Source organism: Alosa pseudoharengus, unplaced genomic scaffold (assembly GCF_046254945.1).
Source record: "Alosa pseudoharengus isolate Yale_2024_CS ecotype anadromous, Long Island Sound unplaced genomic scaffold, YU_APseudo_1.1 YU_APseudo_1.1_scf_23, whole genome shotgun sequence".
NCBI lineage: Eukaryota > Metazoa > Chordata > Actinopteri > Clupeiformes > Clupeidae > Alosa > Alosa pseudoharengus.
The window spans coordinates 32,762,930-32,783,089 of NW_027468685.1; the positions used below are offsets into that span (position 1 = coordinate 32,762,930).

Genomic DNA, 20,160 nt, shown 5'->3' on the forward strand with positions numbered 1-20,160 from the left:
GATGGCAAACGCGAAACAGCGCCAAAACAACCACCAGTGGACAAAAAGAGTATTACATGTGTACTGTTAAGACCCGCCATAGAGAATGAATGGGGGAAATTACGGAGGTTATAGTTTGACGATGTCGTACTCCCGTGCGGGCCGGATCCTATATACCACGGACATGTATTGGGGGGCCACCTAAAATGAGGTGGCGGGCCGTATCCGGCCCGCGGGCCGTAGTTTGGGGACCACTGATTTAGTGTAACTGCAATTCTGCAATGTTTGAGAGATGAAGCAACTTGTGAGTGGTTAATTCCTCAAACCCTGTTTTTTTTTCTATGACATAGTTTACAATTAAAATCTTTCCAGTAGGCAGGCGCGTAGCAAGCGTGGGGGATGTGGGTGTTATAACGTACACACTTTTGCTCGAACATGATTCTATCCCCCACACTTTTTGTCAGATTAAAATGAAAGTAAAATATGGAAATAAACGCTCCCGTAAAGAGTTGGAACCGTATCTACCATAACGCACACACAAAGAGACACAAATAGGTCTGTTGATTTGATTGAATGGTCATCCAGCCAATCACATCAAGTTAGCCAGTGAAGAACCAGAGCCGCTCTGATCAAATTCAAAGTGTGCATCTTTCAAGGTGCTGCTGCTTGGGTCTGCATTATAAAGTCTGCAGTGAGCAGATTTCAGGTAGAATTGAAATGATAATTGTTACCGCATTATGCTAATTTAGTAAACCAAAATTCACTGTCTGACTGACAGTTTTTGTCACAATGTATAAATGCAGAGTCAAAGTCAAAGCGGGGGTGCGCGCACCAAGGCACTTGTTTGTGCAGAAAGACCTTGGCTACTATACTGTTCTCAGAGCATTTTGCTTTCTCTGTCTATGATCTGCAGCTTTTCTCAAACTATGGGCCTCCTCAACAATTAACCTACTGGTCCACGTAGCCGCGAAATTAAGTTATAGGCGTCAAGACACATTTGAGTTCTACATCTGAGAACTAAGATTTCCAGCATGTAGAACTCAAATAGAACGCTTATGAGCGCTCATGCAATGTGTGTGTCCCTGCAGCAAGTGAAACTAGGTAACGTGGGCTAGAAGCAACAATAACTTAAACAACAACGTGGCTTCCTGTAACTATTAATGGAAAAAGAAACTGCTAATCATAATCTTTAAATTGACATTAATTAAGCTGGCTATATGCAACACAATTTATTTATATTCCCTTTGCATATGTTTGGGTAGACTTCAAACGTTTTTGAATTTAAGCTTACAGTTCTGTATTCTTTATTATTATATTTATTTAGGTATTAGTGATACCTCGAAATTAGGCTGCTGTCTGTTAGGGCAATTTATTGTAGCCTGCTAACCCATATGCACAAAACATAATTTCTGAAATGATTTCTTGATTTATAACATGAGATATGTCTCCATGTAGGGTAGTGTCAAATAGTAAAGTGATAGGTAGATCATGTAGGCCTACATGTCACATGAGCCACACATATGAGGGGCGCTGCTTCTTCTGTCCCTCCCAAACTGTATTAAAATGGTGTGTTTTTTTCAGGGTAGAAACTGCCGGACACCAATATAGTCCGCACCCCTCTCAGAAAATACTTACAACGTCCCTGTAGGGAGTTATTTATAATTTGGCAAGATTGTTTCATTTTCCTATCCCACAACCCCCACACTTTTAAATAGCTTGATACGCCCCTGCCAGTAGGCTTTATTTCATGTCATGCAAATAGGATACAACCTCGCATACACATACAAAGTTAAAATCTTGTCCTTGAAATGGATTGAAATTGCTTGGAAATACAGTATGTTGTGGTAAACGACAGCCTGTGTAGACAAAAGACATGTGACCGGCGTTAAAGCCCCCTTTGCTGTTCTTTCACTTTTTGCTTGCAGGTTTCTCTGCAGAGCTCCCCCTACAGCTTCAGAGTATATATTTTATGACACTCCTCAATCGATCAGTCTGCCGTTTCCTCTTTCCCTGTTCCAGTTTACTCGTTTTCTGCTTCTTTTTGCTGGTTCTGCATGACGAATGTCTGACAAACTCCATCGCTACCTTGTTCTAGCCGGGGCCTGGCGTGTATGTGTGTAGTGCAGTAAAGCAATTTGTTACATCGTGAGACTACGGGACTTTCTGTCTCTGAGTCCAGCTGCCCGTTGGCCCAAAAATGCAAGGCTGGTTTTTCCGCTCACAGTGCATTTGCCTATGAAGGCTTGGCCTCTAACCACTACCTTTTCCTAGAAAGCTGTAACATTAATGTTAGCTTTAGCTAGACATGACTTAACAACAAAAATAAACATACCAATTTAACTCTTGCAATGTCGCCAGGATAAATAGTTGGCACAGCATCCGGCTTGAGCAACAGCTTTTTAGCGAAGCCCTAATAATAATAAGCTTTATTTGTATAGCACCTTTCATACACAGAATGCAGCTCAAAGTGCTTTACATTTGGAGCATGTAACACAATAATAGTCCGTCAGTCATTATCAATCACTTTCACTTTTCTTCATTGCTGTGGCCGTTTATGATCCAATCAGCAACATATCAGAAATATAGAAAATAACATGTAACAGTTATTAGAGAAGAGTCAGTCATTCCCCTTTGTTGCTGTGGCTGTTTATGATCCAATCAGCAACATATCAGAAATACTATTATACTACTATGGATATATAAGGCTTTGCTGACAAATGCCTAGGCTAACAAATGCTTAGGCCCCGTTGATGCGGACTCCAAGCAGCCAGCCTTAGCTTGTTCTTAGCATATGTCGCAATTATTTGACTTTATACACAGACATTCAAGACTGGCAGCCTTAACCCCCACAAGCACGCCATATGGCAACTGTGGCAAGGAAAAACTCCCATATTCCAGGAAGAAACCTTGAGCAGAACCTGACTTAATAGGGGGAGCACATCTGCTTCTGGCTGGCTGCGCCCTCCAATGGCAGCAGAATAATCTGAAAAAGTAGTCTACAGGATAAGATGAGTTAACTAAAGGCTTTTCTATACAGGTATGTTTTCAGATCTTTTTAAAAAGTATTTACTGAACTCGCCTGCTTGATGTACAGAGGCAGGGTGTTCCATAGTTTTGGGGCATAATGGATAAACGCAGCTTCTCCACTTTGCTTGTTGAGCACTTTGGGTACAATTAAAAGATTAGAATTGGATGATCTAAGTTTCCTTTGTGGTTGATAAGATATTAAAAGCTCAGAGATATATGAAGGTGCTATGCCATTCAGAATCAATTCTATAGGAAACAGGGAGCCAGTGCAGTTCAGCCAACACAGGGGTGATGTGTTCTCTCTTCTTGGTCTTAGTTAAAAGTCGCCGCAGGGTTCTGTATGAGTGCCAATTTCTTTAGATGTTTTTTGGGAAGACCAGTGAAAAGTGCATTGCAGTAGTCTAACCTGCTAGTGATAAAGGCATGAATTCGTTTTTCTGCATCTTGTTGAGTTAAAAAGGGACACACTTTGGCAATGTTTCTCAGGTGGAAATAGGCTGCCTAAGTAACTTAAGTAAACTTAACTCTGCATCTAAGATGACACCGAGGCTTGTTACTTTTGGTTTGACCTGGTGCGCCAAGTTCCCCAGATTACTAAGAACAATGCCTCGCTTTGGTTTTGGTCCAACCAAAAGTACCTCTGTTTTGTCATCATTTAGTTTCAAAAAATGTTTGCTCATCCACTGATTAATGGAGGTTAGGCGTGCAGCGAGGGAGCAAAGGCCATCTGGGTTAGTTGGCTCCACAGAAATATACAATTGGGTATCATCTGCGTAGCTGTGGAAGTTTACATTATGCTGACTTATGATGTTTCCCAACGGAAGCATATATAGGGAAAAGAGCAGGGGACCAAGGCAAATCAATGGTGTCAAATGCCGCACTCAAATCTAGAAGAATAAGGATTGAGACTTTGTTTGAGTCAGTAGCCAGTCTAAGATCATTGACTATTTTTACTAGAGCCGTTTCTGTGCTGTGATTTGATCTAAAACCTGATTGGAATTTTTCAAGGATACTGTTTTCGTTGAGGAAGGTATTTAACTGATTGCAAACGACTTTTTCAAGGACTTTGCTCAGGAACGGTAGGTTTGATATAGGCCTGTAGTTGCTCAGATTAGTATGGTCAAGAAGCATTTTTAAAAGCAGTTGGAAATATACCTGTTTCTAATGAGTTATTTATTATCTTGAGAATAAAGGGAGCTAAGCTATCATATACATTTTTGAGGAATCTAGTAGGGATTGGATCCAAAGCACATGTTGAGGAGCTGGTTTGAGTTATAATTATGACCGCCGCGCAGCGAAGCGGCGGTCATATAGGTTTAGTCAGATTTTTTTTTTTTTTTTTTTTTCTTTTTCGCATGTCCAAATTTCTGTCAATGATTCCCGGGACACTGAAAGACCGGGGTAGACGAAACTTGGTGGGCATGTAACCCCATATGGATAGCATGGAACCATCGTTTTTCGTTTTGATCTGTAGCCCCCGAAAGGAGGGTAGGGCAGACACAGTTTTCTGTGAATATCTCGAGAACCGTAAGGTTTAGGAGGACCATTTTTTTTTTGTATGTTGATCTCAAGGGGCCATGTCAACCCATTCCATAACCACTCATTTCATGTATAGCGCCACCTAGTTAAACACAAAAAAGTAAAAATGAGGTGTTGTAATCGCAGGTATCTGTGACCTAACATAGTCAAAACTGCACGAAATTGGAAGTGTAGGATCATTATGACACCCTCTGAATGCACGCCAAGTTTCGTGGAATTCCGTTCATGGGGGGCCACACAATAAATTCATTTATGTTACTATACACCAACTGGCCTGTAGGTGGCCGGAGACAGTTTTCTGTGAATATCTCGAGAACCGTAGGGCCTAGGAGGTCCACCTTTTTTTTGTATGTTGATCTCAAGGGGCCATGTCAACCCATCCCATTACCACTTATTTCATGTATAGCGCCACCTAGTTAAAAATTAAAAAGCAAAAAATTAGGTGTTTTCATCACAATATCTCTGGCTGACATGGTCAAAACTGCACGAAATTGAAAGTGTAGGATCATTATGACACCCTCCGAATGCATGCCAAGTTTTGTGTACTTTCGTTCATGGGGGGCCTTACAATAAAACAATTTATGTGTACATTTAGTGACGTACACCAACAAGGATTCCCGGGACACTGAAAGACCGGGGTACACAAAACTTGGTGGGCATGTACCCCCACATGGATAGCATGGAACTGTCATTTTTCGTTTTGATCTGTAGCCCCCCCGCTGGACTGGACCCCCCGAAAGGAGGGTAGGCCAGACACAGTTCTCTGTGAATATCTTGAGAACTGTAGGGCCTAGGATGACCATTTTTTCCCGTATATTTGCCTCCAGGGGTCATGTTAGCCCAGTTCATGTGCACACATGTGCACAAACAGATACACACACACACACACATTCACAGTAATCATGACACATACTCACACAGTAGACATATGTACGCTTCCATGCACAGGCACATACGCAGGCACGCACACACACACACACACACACACACACACACACACACACACACACACACACACACACACACACACACCCACACACATAACATAAACATAACACAAACAATCAAGAATTTCTCATAATTATGAACAGGCAAGATGGAGGTGGGGTTGTATAAAATGAATTTTACATGTGAAATCTATGAACTAATCATGTTTTGGTACTTGTTGTCAAGCAGATACCAGTGAGAATTGAGTGTGGATAATGCAATTTAGTGAGACAGTTAGAATCATATAGGCCTTTCAGCGTGATTTCTTTTTCTGGAAAAAATGTGCTGGACTGGGCGGCGGTCATATTTTGTACCGCTCTGCGGTACATCTAGTTTTACTAAGGTCAGATTGAGTAATAGTGCTAAAGAACCTTAATTTTGGGGGGCTGTTTTTGGGTGTACTATCAAACATATTACCTATGTTACCAATAGCTTCACTTATAGAAATTACTTTGTTTTTGAAGAAGTCTGCAAATTCTTCGCATCTTGGAGAGGATGCCTGACTGAGTGTATCAAAAGGTGTTTGATGCAATAGCCTATCAATAGTGGAGAACAACACCCTAGAGTTTCCACTGTTTTCAGCAATTACCTTAGAGAAGTGGTTCTTTCTCTCATTCCGAATAGCTCTATTATAATTTGCTATTTTTTCTTTTAGAATGGCACGGTGAACCTGTAACTTAGTTTTTCTCCATGTTCTCTCAGCTTTTCTACAGGATCTTTTTAGATCATGGATATTTTTGTTCATCCAAGGTGTCAGTTTGCTACAGGGCCTTTTTTTTGTCTTTAAGGGTGCCACTCTGTCAAGCAGAACACCTAGTTCACGATTGAGAGCCTCTACCATTTGATCAATTGGATGATGTAAAATATCTAAATTTATGGAGTCTATAAGAGCTATGAACTGCTGTTCTGCTCTAATGTCCAAGAGTTGCGATTTGATTGCAATTTCGAAATGAATTTTTGAAGTATGTAGTGCTATATTAAAAGATACACAATAATGATCAGACATATTTATATAATTTACTGATAAGTCTGTGACTTCTATCCCTCTAGAAATGACTAGATCGAGGGTGTTGCCAAGGTTGTGGGTGGGCCCTGTAACATGCTGCTTTAGCTCTAAACTGTCCAAAACATTAAGGAACTTACTGGCTTTAGCATCAGTTGTCTTATTGACATGAGTATTAAAGTCACCATTTACAATTAACCGATCATAGCTAGTGATGATGAGCGACATAAGTTCAGAAAACTGGTCGAGAAAGCCAGTCCATTGTTGGAAAAGCAGTCATCGGTAAAATGGAGATTGCATACCCGGGCTTTATCTGTCAGGCACAATGTCGGGCACATTTTCCCTCCAGATAAACTTTACCCAACTTTCTCTTACATCTATTTTTGGAATGTGGTGAAGACTTCCCGAATCAGAATCAATGTACCTTGTACCGCAGCCAAAAACAAAATAATAGGTGTCCGACATCTTACTTCGGGGGAAAAAAATATTTACACTACTCAGGACTCCAGAGTGCGACCAATTTGGTCGCATATGCGACCTAATTTTTCAAAAGTGCGACTAAAAAAAATCGAAGGGCGCATCGGTGCGACCAGCTATTCGAGAGGAAAAAGTGTCCGCATTGAAACTCTACCTTTGGTTCAATAACAGAAACATATTTGGCCAATATCGTGGTTTAAACAAATCACAGATAGTGAAGGGTGGGACCTCCCCTCTGATTGGCCGTGGGTGGCCCAGTGCCTGTGTGTAAATTTGAAAATGCGTGTGCTGCAGAGAGAGAGAGAGAGAGAGAGGTCAGAGACCCGTCAGATAAACAGAGTGGATGTAGTTGCATTACAATGTGGTCACATAGGCCAAAATAAATGTCCCCTCTCCCCACTGCCTTTCGGCGGCTGGCAGCAGCAAACCGATCAGACGAGCCCGAGATGATGATCAAGTTATCGTTGCCTAAGATAGGCCTAGTGAAACTTCCCTTCACCAAGTTCAGTCCGAAATAATTATTCACCAGAAAAATAGTTTGAACGTAAACCCGACGTACAGGAATGCCACTTGCGCCAAATTTATAGGAGTCATTGCAGATGAAAAGACGTCTTAAAATTGCGAACAATGCATACAAGGCCTTCCCGAACGACAGAGATACAGATATCGCCGAAAAGGAGTGCGTCATTGACCGCAGTTACATGCAGGGAGTAACCGGTTTTCAACAGCAATATTCGTTTTGCGTGCGAGTTGTGTAAACTCATTCTGATGGCATCAATCAATTTAATCCAGTATTTGGCGCAAACCGAATATCGCTGCTACATTTAAAGCCCGAATATTCCCTGCATGTATAACTGTGGTCATTGTGTACGGTGAATTGAATGGACACATTTAGATCGAGCATGCAAGTCATTGCAATAGCCTATAATAATAGGCCTACCATTTCGTTACTGCATTATCCATATGTTCTTATTGAAAATTTAAAAATACTAAAATTAAAAAGTAAATTGCATTGTGGGTAGGCTGTCAAATGATTATTGCAATCATCATTGCAAAATCACATAAAAATCCCCCAGGCTACTTGGAACATCTCTTTAAATTGTGCTCAAATACATTTCTATGGAAGATGCTAGCATGGCGAGCTGGTTTAGTCAAGGCCTAAAGACCATGAAGAATAGTATGTAAGACATTGAGCCATGAGATGTGCAGTTTGAAGCCCTTAAAAGACGTGCACTGTTAATTTACTCACTGTTATTTTTATTTAATTCATCTTGAGATGTTTTAAGTTTAAATTTCAGCTCAGTGAAGCACTTAAAGCACCAACACTTCATTAAGTTACTTTTCTTGTAGAATTGTAAATCATAAGTCATAGGACAACCTATATAGGACAGTAATTAAGGAAAAAAAGTGAACCTGCTGCGGTGTTAAATGCGATGTGGTTGAAAATTTGGGTGCACCTAACTTTTGTGTTGGTGCACCTAAGAAAAAAAGTTAGGCGCACCAGTGCAAAATGTTAGTCTGGAGCCCTGACTACCGGTCAAAAGTTTGGGGTCACTTATGGCGGCCTTACATTGTACGATTTTGGTCTGTTTTCACAGTCGGCGACTAAATTTCCAAAGTCGGACTGAAATCATGGGAGTTGTACTGGAATCGCGGCGCGCTCCCGTCAACTAGATCGTTAAGTGTAAGGTGCCAATCTTAGCGGTTTTAAGTCAGTCGGAGTCAGTCCTTTTCTAGTTTTGCCGTTACGACAATATCAAACATGTTTGATATTATCGCAAGTCTTTCTAGTCGTGGCTCATGCAAATAGTGACGTGAACTATAAAAACCAATAGTGACCTCTCTCCAACACCAAACAGGAAGGGGCAAAGTAGGCGACAGCTGTAGCCTATATGATTAATTGTTATTCTTATAATATTTGTCATTTCTTATACATATTTAGTCGGCTCTTCCACGTAACAGAACAACTCTATATCGGTTAGGGATGTCACGCATGAAACAATGCTGCAGAAACACGAAAATACGACTTTGAGTTTAGTAGGCTATCATTTCAGTTCCTGTTTATCTATTGCACGATGGGTAATAATTTAAAGGAATCTAGTTGCAGTCTTGCAAATAGTGACCCTGCAAGATCCCTAGTCATTGCAAAATCATAGTCTGTGACTTAAAACTCTACTACTTGTCTTTAGATGTGAGAGGGTCTGAGACTGTAGTCTTTCAAAAATCTTTTCCAAATCTTTGCAAATCTTTCCAAAGTCTGTCAATGTAAGGAGGGCTTTAGAAATTTCCATTCCACTCCACTATAGACACCAGCTGAGATCAGTTGCATTGTTTTTTTTATCAGGGCAGCAGGTTTCAGATTTGCAACCATTTATCCAATGTTCCAAAGGCACATTATATTTACTAATCTGATATAATTTCAAAAGGCTAATTGAGAAAACTTCGGAGAACCCTTTTGTAGGCACATAATGTAATCGGAAAACTGCTGCCCTGATAAAAAAAAACAATGCTACATATCTCAGCTGGTATTTCTAAGTGACCCCAAACTTTTGACCAGTAGTGTATGTGTCTACTCTGTACTAATGCTATTTCTGGCTCTTGCCAACGACAACGTTAACGCACTCACTGAAATTACTTGAGCTTGCGCTAAAGGCGGGTCTTTGGACGACACAAAAGTTGATTGCGACAAATTTCTGTTTGTAATTGGTCCTCATCTCTTGTGATAACAGAAATACAGGCAAAATCAATTCTGTTATTTTGAGACCTGAACTCGTAGACCAAGGTTCCCCAAAAGGTGGCCTGCGGGCCACATCCAGCCCGCAAGAACCAAATAAGTGGCCCGTATACCGACGCGTGTGTGTGTGTTTGGCACGCCCAGACAAGAATGACAGCGCATTAGTAGAGAAAATTCTCACTGCATCCGATTATTGTGGAGCATTGAATGCACTTTGTCCACATAGATTCCGTTATATGCTTTAATTTACTTTTGGACTGTTTGATTATATTGCTAAATGTTGGGACTGACAGGCACTGAAATCTGGGGGGTATTTGATGGCTCCCTATTACGTTTCATGTAGTTGAAAGAGTGTTTGGATTTCCACCCGCTGTTTATTGCGAGACAAGGCAGCCGCTTTCATTCATTTATTGAACGTGCACTGTGCTGTAAATGAAACCTTATTGCATAGCTAAGTAGCCTAAATTGAGTTATTTTTTAATTATGCATGATTTACTTTTTATTAAATTTGTAGGCTGGAATGCCTTGAGTCGTGGCAACAATTGTGTTTAAATGTAGCACTGCTTCAGCCTTTGGCAAGGAGGGGGCGGCAAGCGACTGAGCTTGAGAGCGACGTGTTGGAGACCCATTGTGTAGGACAATGACTTTTCATTGGCGACAGTATTAAACCAACTAACAATATAAAATATTAAGAAGAGGTCTTATTTCATTGAGTTAAATCGAAACAATGTCTTCCAGTTTCTTTCTAGGACTGATAGCCCTACTGGTAGGCAATTATTACCCCGGCTTGTATTTGGGGACCAGCCTTTATTTGTCTGAATCGACCACAGCCCCGCTATTATCTGAGGCCCGGCTATGAATAGAATCCCGGCCATAGTTTGAGGATTTATGGTAGTTGTTTTTTAGGAATAGTACACTTGCATGACTTATCAGTTTACTTTCTAAAATATTTAGCAAACTCCATCCCTATCAACAAGCTACAATTAATTTAACGGTCTTGGTTTTATTAGGAAGAAATTAATTCTGGGTGGATTTGGGCATGCCTCAGACTGGTGGTGTGAGCGGTATCAGAGCGGAAATGGAGCAGAAAAGAGCGGCCGCTCTGGCCTCTAAATTTAAAAGCGCTTCGCAGTCCAACAAAATTCCTCGTTCGCTCGCTCGCGCTCCTCTCCGCTCACTAGCTCTGCGTAAGACTTGGTGAAAGCCATGAAAAAAATCCCAGCCAGATTTTGATCATCAGAGAGTGTTTTGCTCATAATATGTATTGTAACATGTAAAAAACACCAAATAAACATTTAAAAATGTTTAAAAACTCAATTTTTGCCTCAGTTGGTCTTTAAAGCTACATTGTGTAATTGTTGGGGTCGTCTTTTAAGGGCTTCAAACTGCACATCTCATGGCTCAATGTCTTACATACTATCCTTCATGGTCTTTAGGCCTTGGCTAAACCAGCTCGCCATGCTAGCATCTTCCATAGAAATGTATTTGAGCACAATTTAAAGAGATGTTCCAAGTAGCCTGGGGGATTTTTATGTGATTTTGCAATGATGATTGCAATAATCATTTGACAGCCCCACAATGCAATTTACTTTTTAATTTTAGTATTTTTAAATTTTCAATAAGAACATATGGATAATGCAGTAACGAAATGGTAGGCCTATTATTATAGGCTATTAGAAAATGACTTGCATGCTCGATCTAAATGTGTCCATTCAATTCAGCGTACACAATGACCACAGTTATACATGCAGGGAATATTCGGGCTTTAAATGTAGCAGCGATATTCGGTTTGCGCCAAATACCGGATTAAATTGATTGATGCCATCAGAATGAGTTTACATAACTCGCACGCAAAACGAATATTGCTGTTGTAACCCTGCATGTAACTGCGGTCAATGACGCACTCCTTTTCGGCGAAATCTGTATCTCTGTCGTTCGGGAAGGCCTTGTATGCATTGTTCGCAATTTTAAGATGTCTTTTCATCTGCAATGACTCCTATAAATTTGGCGCAAGTGGCATTCCTGTACGTCGGGTTTACGTTCAAACTATTTTTCTGGTGAATAATTATTTCGGACTGAACTTGGTGAAGGGAAGTTTCACTAGGCCTATCTTAGGCAACGATAACTTGATCATCATCTCGGGCTCGTCTGATCGGTTTGCTGCTGCCAGCCGCCGAAAGGCAGTGGGGAGAGGGGACATTTATTTCGGCCTATGTGACGACATTGTAATGAAACTACATCCACTCTGTTTATCTGACGGGTCTCTGACCTCTCTCTCTCTCTCTCTCTGCAGCACACGCATTTTCAAATTTACACACAGGCACTGGGCCACCCACGGCCAATCAGAGGGGAGGTCCCGCCCTTCACTATCTGTGATTTGTTTAAACCACGATATTGGCCAAACATGTGTCTGTTATTGAACCAAAGGTAGAGTTTCAATGCGGACACTTTTTCCTCTCGAATAGCTGGTCGCACCGATTCGCACTCTGGAGTCCTGCATTAGCCAAGGAGGGAAACCCCTAACATTGAATCACCTGATGATCTCTGACTCTTCGTACGGAGATAGAAGATCACATTAGCGTTATCTTGAACTACACGGAGTCTGTTGCAATATACCATCTCACTGCTAGTTCGGAGCAGGCTTAGTTAGTACTTGGATAAGAAACCTCCTGGGAAGAGTAGGTTCCTGCTGGAAGTGGTGTTGGTGGCTGGCCAGTAGGTGGCACTCTTCCCTGTGGCCAAAAGCCACCAAACAAATATTAATCCCAATGTCCTATTGCAGTGACAGGGACACTGTACTGCAGATGTTTTCCTTTGCATGAATGTTAAATTGAGGTCTTGACTCACCATGGTTGTTAAAGATCCCATGGCACTTATCGCAAAGAGTAGGTGGTTCCCTGATTTGCTTTATTTATGTACACATACATAAAGACACACACACATACAAACACACATACACACACACATAAAAAATCACACACACAAAGACACATAAACACACACACACACACTACACATGTACATACACACACGACACGCACAAACACGCACACAAACACATAAACACACATACACACACACACCCTCACACACATGCACCCACACATACAAACACACCTACAGTACATACACAAACACACGTACACACACACGCACACACGCACACACACGCACAAAAACAATCACAAAACACATGTACACAAAAAAAACCACACACTCTGCACACACTCAATTACAAACACACAAAAAAGGAACAAAGTAGGAAATGAACACAATTTGACAAGTGTGACTTATTTTTGTGGAAAAAATGTGCTAGTCTGGGCAACGGTCATATTTTGTACTGCTCTGCGGTACATCTAGTTTGTTACTGTTTCATCGTAGCTTTTGTTGACAAACAAATAGTTCGCAAAACACATTGTGATCTTGAATCAAACATTCTTTAGAACACAGCTACTGTCTGCTTTCACTTTTGAATGAAGTTGCATTGCAAGAAGTGACCGGACTACTTGCGGAGTGATACTGTATGAAAGACGTGAATAAGAAGCACAAAACCTATTTTTCTTGATAGCAGTCTGTAAACGGTCTGTTATCGAGAAATGTCAGACCACCGAACGTTGGGAAGGCTCATAAGTGAATGGAGCATTCTGCAGCATTATGAAGAGCCGTGTAATAACAAGTAATAAATAATCCCAATCCCATCCAATACAAACACGTCACATCTGAACATACAAGTGGGCACATAATTGTAATGCAAATCCACATAAGTGGACGAAAACGAACACAAAAGCTGTAGACCTCATGTGCTGGCATTCACTGCCTCATAAAAATATATGCTACTGTCTATCATGACCACATTTCTAGTGTACATGTGACTAGTGACAGCAAATGGCCAATTTTAATAGACTACATTAGTTTGCGCCAGGGATATAGGCCTTCAAAACAGAAACAGTGTGGATTAAGATTTTAACTTTAGACGTGGAGTGACCAGTGGGCTTGATCAGTGTTTCTTGCTGTAGCTAAAGACTTGGTGACCCCAAGATCTTACTTTTTCTCTTGTAACTCTCGAACAGTAATCTTAATGGAATCTTCTGCTATTTTTCACTCATTTGTAAGCTTACAATGTTACTGTCTATTGTTCACATTTCAGGACTGTCACTCCTGAGTACAAATCGTTTGCCCTTGGAATCCAGTTCATGCTCTTCCGTGTTCTAGGTGAGTCAAATAACTGCAAACAACATTACTGCAAACACAAACCCTGTATCTGGAGATGTACAAAAAATGTGCATGCTACTTCTGTGGCACTCAGTTAAGTGTTTAAGTTACCTCTGCCTAGTGATTCTGTAAGAGGTCCTCTGCCAAGGAGTTTATATTTTCACCCCTTTCTGTTTGATGCTTGCAGGTTGGTTGTTAGGGGCTTTGTGCCAGGGCCTTACATTTTTCATTATAACGAAGGCCAAATTACCTTACGTAAGTCTGAGGAAGGGCCGTAAGGGCTTGAAACGTCATTGCAAATAAGACTTTAATGGGAGCTCTCCGGTGTGCGTATCTTCACTTTCTCTTGAACTTGAAAATGTTTTGATCCTGCACCCGAAATGCATGGATGTGCGTGATAAAACTTTGCCTGTTTGCATTAAAATCTAAACAACTACCGTTATATGCAATTTTGTATACATGTGAACATGTTTTACAGATTGTGATTGTTAATACATGTGTTTTACAGATTGAGCGTGTTTTCCATGCAGCCAATAAACGGTTTCGAATCAGTTTATTGGGAATAAACCGAATATGCGTGTGTCTTGTAAACACCTTATTCTGATTGAACAGAAAAAGGCCATATTCGGTTTACTAATAAACCGTTTGCAAACCCTAGTATATGCTTGTTTTAAACGGAATATTGGGTCATGAAAACACCTTAAATGGAATATACTCCCAGAAGGAAGACTGTTGTAGGCCTGCGCATGCTCAATTCGCACAGAATTAGGATAAAATGAGCCAATTGTCTCTCACACTTTTTAATGGGAAAACAACGCGCACACTTTTGGAAAGACGAGGAGACAAACTTATGTCTTGCAATCATGCAAATGTCATGGAGTTCATCGACGGAAGAAAATGTCGTAATTGTATTGAGATGTGAGCATTATGGCTATTACCACTAGTTGGCACTGTGTTAAAATGTGAACCTGTTATTAGGAAGTTGATAGACTGCAGAATTCAAGTAAAGGAGTTCAGTGAGACTAACCGATGTGTGAGTTACTTGTTAATACATGGTACCAGGAGAAATAATTTTAAAAGAAAAAGAAAATGAATTTCATACGTCAACCAGATAGGGTGGCCATCCGTCCGGTTTTTGAGCCCTCTGTCCGGACATGTCAAGTCAAGTCAGATTTATTTTTAAAGCGCATTTAACATGCACATAGTGCAATCCAAAGCGCTCCACAAACAAGACACATAACAACAAGACAAAAGATGCCGGATGGAGCGGCGTAGTCGCCAGCGTACCCATGACATCAAGACAAGACAAATACATTTAAAAAATAACAAGTACAAAAAATGCCGGACGGAGCGGTGTAGTCACCAGCGTACCCGTGACACCAAGACATACAAGACAGACAACAAAACAAATAAACAAATAAAAAAAGAAAATATAGCCGCAAGCGGCAATGGCGGGCCCGAGCACCTGCGGGCCGCAACCCGTGACATGTCAGAATCCAACAAAGCACCGACGTGGTGAGTTTCTGAAATGTACATATTTGATGCGTGTGCTATTTATTTTTGCATTTTATTTTCTGCCACATTTACTCGCTTGGCCAGGTGGGGGCTTAATGCAAGGCAGGCCCATTGGGTGTCATCATATTCATAATATATATTAACCTGAGAAATTTCAGACCATTCATTTTAAGCAAAGAACATTTCTGATACACTTTTTGGTTGGCCAGATGGTGGCGCTATGTTAGTCATGAAAATTACACATGTGAATATCATCACAATAATGATATCCAAAATGTTTGTAAACTTTCAGATCAATCACTTAAGGTATTGTCCATTTCTGGCACATTTCCTGCTTGACCAGGTGGTGGCGCTATGCCAGGCAGGCCCATTGGGTGTCTGGATATCATCATAATCATAATATCTATTAACCTGAGAAGTTTCAGACCATTTATTCAATGCATAGAGCATTTCTGGCACATTTCCTGCTTGGCCAGATGGTGGCGCTATGCTAGGCCTGTGAATTACGCATGTGAATATCATCACAATAATGATATCCAATATTTTATAAAGTTTCAGATCAATCACTTAAGGCATTTTCCATTTCTGGCACATTTCCTGCTTGGCCAGGTGGTGGCGCTATGCCAGGCAGGCCCATTGGGTGTCTGGATATCATCATAATCATGATATCTATTAACCTGAGAAGTTTCAGACCATTCATTCAATGCACTGTGATTTATGACACATTTCCTGTTTATGTGGTGAGATATTAAAATCATATCAAATATATTACAACATTCAAAAATACCTTCACAATTTAACATCAGCGACATCTTGGCATAATGTTTGCCAAATTTCAAATGAATCTGGCAAACCGTCTAGGAGGAGTATGTTCAAATTGATCATGTGACATCAGTATAATTGTCATTCTTTCTGTTGCCAGTTGGTGGCGCTATGCCAAACATGCATTATGGGCATGTGAATATTATCCTTAACATGGTCTTCAATGACCTGTGAAATTTAAAACATTTCAAGCCATGCATGGTGAATTATGACACATTTATTGTTTATGTGGAAGGGTATTAAAATTAATAATTTTGCCATTTCGTCAAATTACAACATATCGAAAAAAAACTTCACAATTTATAATCAGGAACATCTCGGCATCATGTATACCAACTTTGACATGAATCGGATCAACCGTCTAGGAGGAGTACGTTAAAATTGATCATGTCCACAACGCACAAAATCTCAATTACCTCACTTCCTGTGGGCGTGGCTAATGGCATGTTAATACAAAAGTTGTTTGTTTTTGGGAGTTACATACACCCACCAAATTTGGTGTGTGTATCTAAAACTATATGCCAACCACAAGTCACTGTGACGTAAGGGGGCGCTATGGAGTTCCTGGGCAACGCCCGGTGCCAAGCTTTTATCCCTGTCTATTCACTGTACCACTTGATGTGTGTGCTAAATTTCATGCGTTTTCGATTATGTTAACCACCTCAAAATATTTGCCAACCACGGGATCAGTCACCTAAGGGGGCGCTAGCGAGTCCCTGGGCCACGCCCGGGGTCAAGCTCTTGTACCTAACTGCGATGCATGACACCTGACGTGTGTGCCAAATTTCAAGAGGTTTCGACCATGTTAACCACCTCAAAAACAGGAAAGCAAAAAAGTGGAATAACAATAATAATAATAATAATAATAATAATAATAATAATAATAATAATCCTTACAAAAACAATAGGGCCTTGCGCCCTTCGGTGCTCGGGCCCTAAATATATTTTAAAAGGGGAAAAAGTGATGTTAAAATTAGTCCAATTTCCAAACCAGCTGAAAATGTCCAAGGGCAATGATGATCCGTGAAAACTGCGCACAGAGCTGTGTCTTCACAACCGATGCAATGCCAACAAAGTTCTTTAGCAACTGACCAATCCGGTGAATTCACTGGCAGTCTGGAGATAACGTTAACATTAGAAGCTAGGCCTGCTAGACTGCAGTCTGGAGATGATGGAAGCACAGTCCAAAGTACTGAGCGAACGTGTATATCCGCAATTCGGTGGACTTAACAGCGACCGTTGCTCCGTGAGAATGCAGCTCTTCACCGTTAACGTTAGTCTGCAGTTGGCAAGGCAGCTCGCAGGTCAGCAACAGCTCGGCGGCCACGGTAGATCTTTCGCAGAGTAGCCTCGGTCCAGCTGTTCCGAGAGATCCCCTCGACCAGACAGTGAAGTGCTGCACCGCTCACGGATAGATGGAAGGATGTCCGATGCCCAGCTAGGGCAAAAGCTAGCCATAGCAAGCTCCCAATGGACAAATGTCAACGACATCAGCTGACTTAGGAGTTAAAAGGACTAAGAATAACACGAAAACTATCAAAAATAGCGTAAATAAATAGGGAAAACATTTAACTAGACACCAATACAAAAAATAAACATGACATTACATAAAATTACGAACATTACATAAAAACAAACAAAAACATGATGCCAGACAGAGCGGCGTGTCTCGCCAGTGTCCCCGTAACATAGCAACCAGTGACAGAGAGCGTGTGTCCTCCTTTTTGGACATTTGTCCGGATTTTTGTCATGAGTGGCCATCTGTCCGCATTTCATGGCCTCTGTACTCATCTCTGTTACGCGTCATAATTTCTGACCCTCCGCCACCACCGTAGCACGGGACATCACAAAACTCCACCAATTTCCTTTTCACAAAGCAGTCAATGCGACAACTCCCCTTGTGATTGAATGAATGAACACCGTTGCTGAGCCTTAAGTTGCATATGGCGAAACGAAAGACGTCTTTTAACTCTGTGTGGTATTCTGAATACCACTTTGCTACCAAAAGCAGGACAGATGCATACCATGCATTTTGTAAACTGTGAAACAGATATTGATGTAAGATCCAGGGGTAAGAGTGCCATAGAGAGGCACGCTCTCAGGCAGGCACAAAGAGAAAGGACCGGGACCGAAACAAACCCCGCATATTTTAACTTTTTCCTCGCTGTTTTAGGAGGAGCTGCAGGGCCGTCACAAGGGGGTGCGAGGCCCTGTGCGAACTTGACAGATGCATGATGAACTTACGTGCATGAAATCATGCGATAGCTTACTTTACACAGCCAAGGCTACCGTCTTTTTAGTAGCCTAGTCTAATAAGCTACACCAGCTTGTCTTTAAGAGGGGAAATTGTATAGCCTATAACATTAGTTGAGTCACATATTTGGCCATATGGTGTTTATCATAGGCTACATCACGAAACAAAAAAGTGTAACAAAGGCGAACACTTTAACAGGGGAAATTAATTGGGCATGAATCATTGTGCTGAACGGTATTTGTCAATGAGCAGAAGTGATGTGCACTATGGAAACTGGTCTGTAGGCTAACATTGGACAAATAAATGACACTGACTCGCCATATCCTGACTCTGAAAAAACATTTTCTTGCTTTGCCGCAAACTCAGCAATGAAATCATAGGCCAGTTTGCAGGTAGCATAACGTCTTTTTCTCTCCTGTGACATTGAGGTGCGCAAATAGTTTTTAATAGCCTGTTCAACTTCGAAAAGCTTCACCCGATGCCAGTCACTGATCGCAATTTCAAATTTCGGGAAGCTTCGTTCAATCTTTTTAAGTTTTAAGTGCAGTAGGCCCCTATCTGCCCCCTTTGGAATTATATCTCGAGCCTATTATAAGGTCCAGTGCGTTATGTCCTGGGATTCGGACGTGCTCAAAAAGAAAAGAAAAAACAATTTTTTTCTTATAGATGGTTATGAGGAGCAATATAAGTCTGAACTCCGTGTCATTCAGACTCAGCCCTCTTGTTGCTTTGATATCTTTTTCGTTGCGTTTGAACGTCGGTAAGCAGGCATGTTGCGGTTGCAATTTAAGTGAAATGTCTACAGTACTACAGACTACAACATGCAACATGCTTGTTAGGCTGGGCTACTGTCTTGTACATGTTCAACAATTGCTGGTGTGCAGGCTATAATCAATTAGCTAAATAATTTGTCCAGCTGTTTAAAAAAAAAATTCATGCTACATTCAAACGCAAAAGGTGCTTTGATATCTTTTTCGTTTGAACGTCGGCAAGCAGGCATGCTGCGGTTGCAATGAATGAGGATAATTGGTTTTATCTGCGGATTTATTTTTTGCATTATTTTGAATATGACTCGCTCCAGTCTCAACAGCACGTCTACTTTTTCCACACGCATCTAAGTTCTAACACACATCCCCTCTCGCTTTCTCTCTTTCCATCCCTGCGCACGGGGCTTTCTTAAAGGAACACGCCACCCAATGTCAGTAGTAATATATGTTCTTACCTTAACTTTCACGAGTTGAGTCATACCTCTCCCGTGTCGGTACCTGCACTCCAACGCTCTGGTGCGCGGCTGGACTGTGTTAGCATGTTGCTATGCTAGCGGGCTTTGACGGTAACTAAGCGTAGAAGTAATCAGAAACATCCACGTTTTCCCGACTTAAATACAGTTGCACTAGTAGTTGATAGAAATGCTACGGCCACGCAACATGAAACGTGGCGATTTTCCAAGCGAACTACAATGTGAGGCGCAATAGCACTTGGGAGTACTTCGACCTAGCGTAGTAGTATTGTTAACACCTAATTGTAGATCCTATCCACCACAGAGTTTAGAATCCATGCTGGATCGACCCTCCCTCCCCTCTGAGCGAGAGAGAGGCACACACACTAGAG

At 41.2% G+C, this 20,160-nt stretch overlaps 1 protein-coding gene across 2 annotated transcripts in view; it reads left to right on the plus strand.

Annotated features, from left to right (window-relative positions):
• The window catches only part of slco2b1 (solute carrier organic anion transporter family, member 2B1), a 250,698-nt gene that overhangs the window by 170,371 nt on the left and 60,167 nt on the right, over nucleotides 1-20,160 (plus strand). For both annotated transcript variants that reach the window (XM_076302397.1, XM_076302396.1), the window contains one exon: nucleotides 13,894-13,958. In XM_076302397.1, the coding sequence (XP_076158512.1) occupies nucleotides 13,894-13,958 (65 nt within the window). The remainder of the gene's footprint in view (nucleotides 1-13,893; nucleotides 13,959-20,160) is intronic.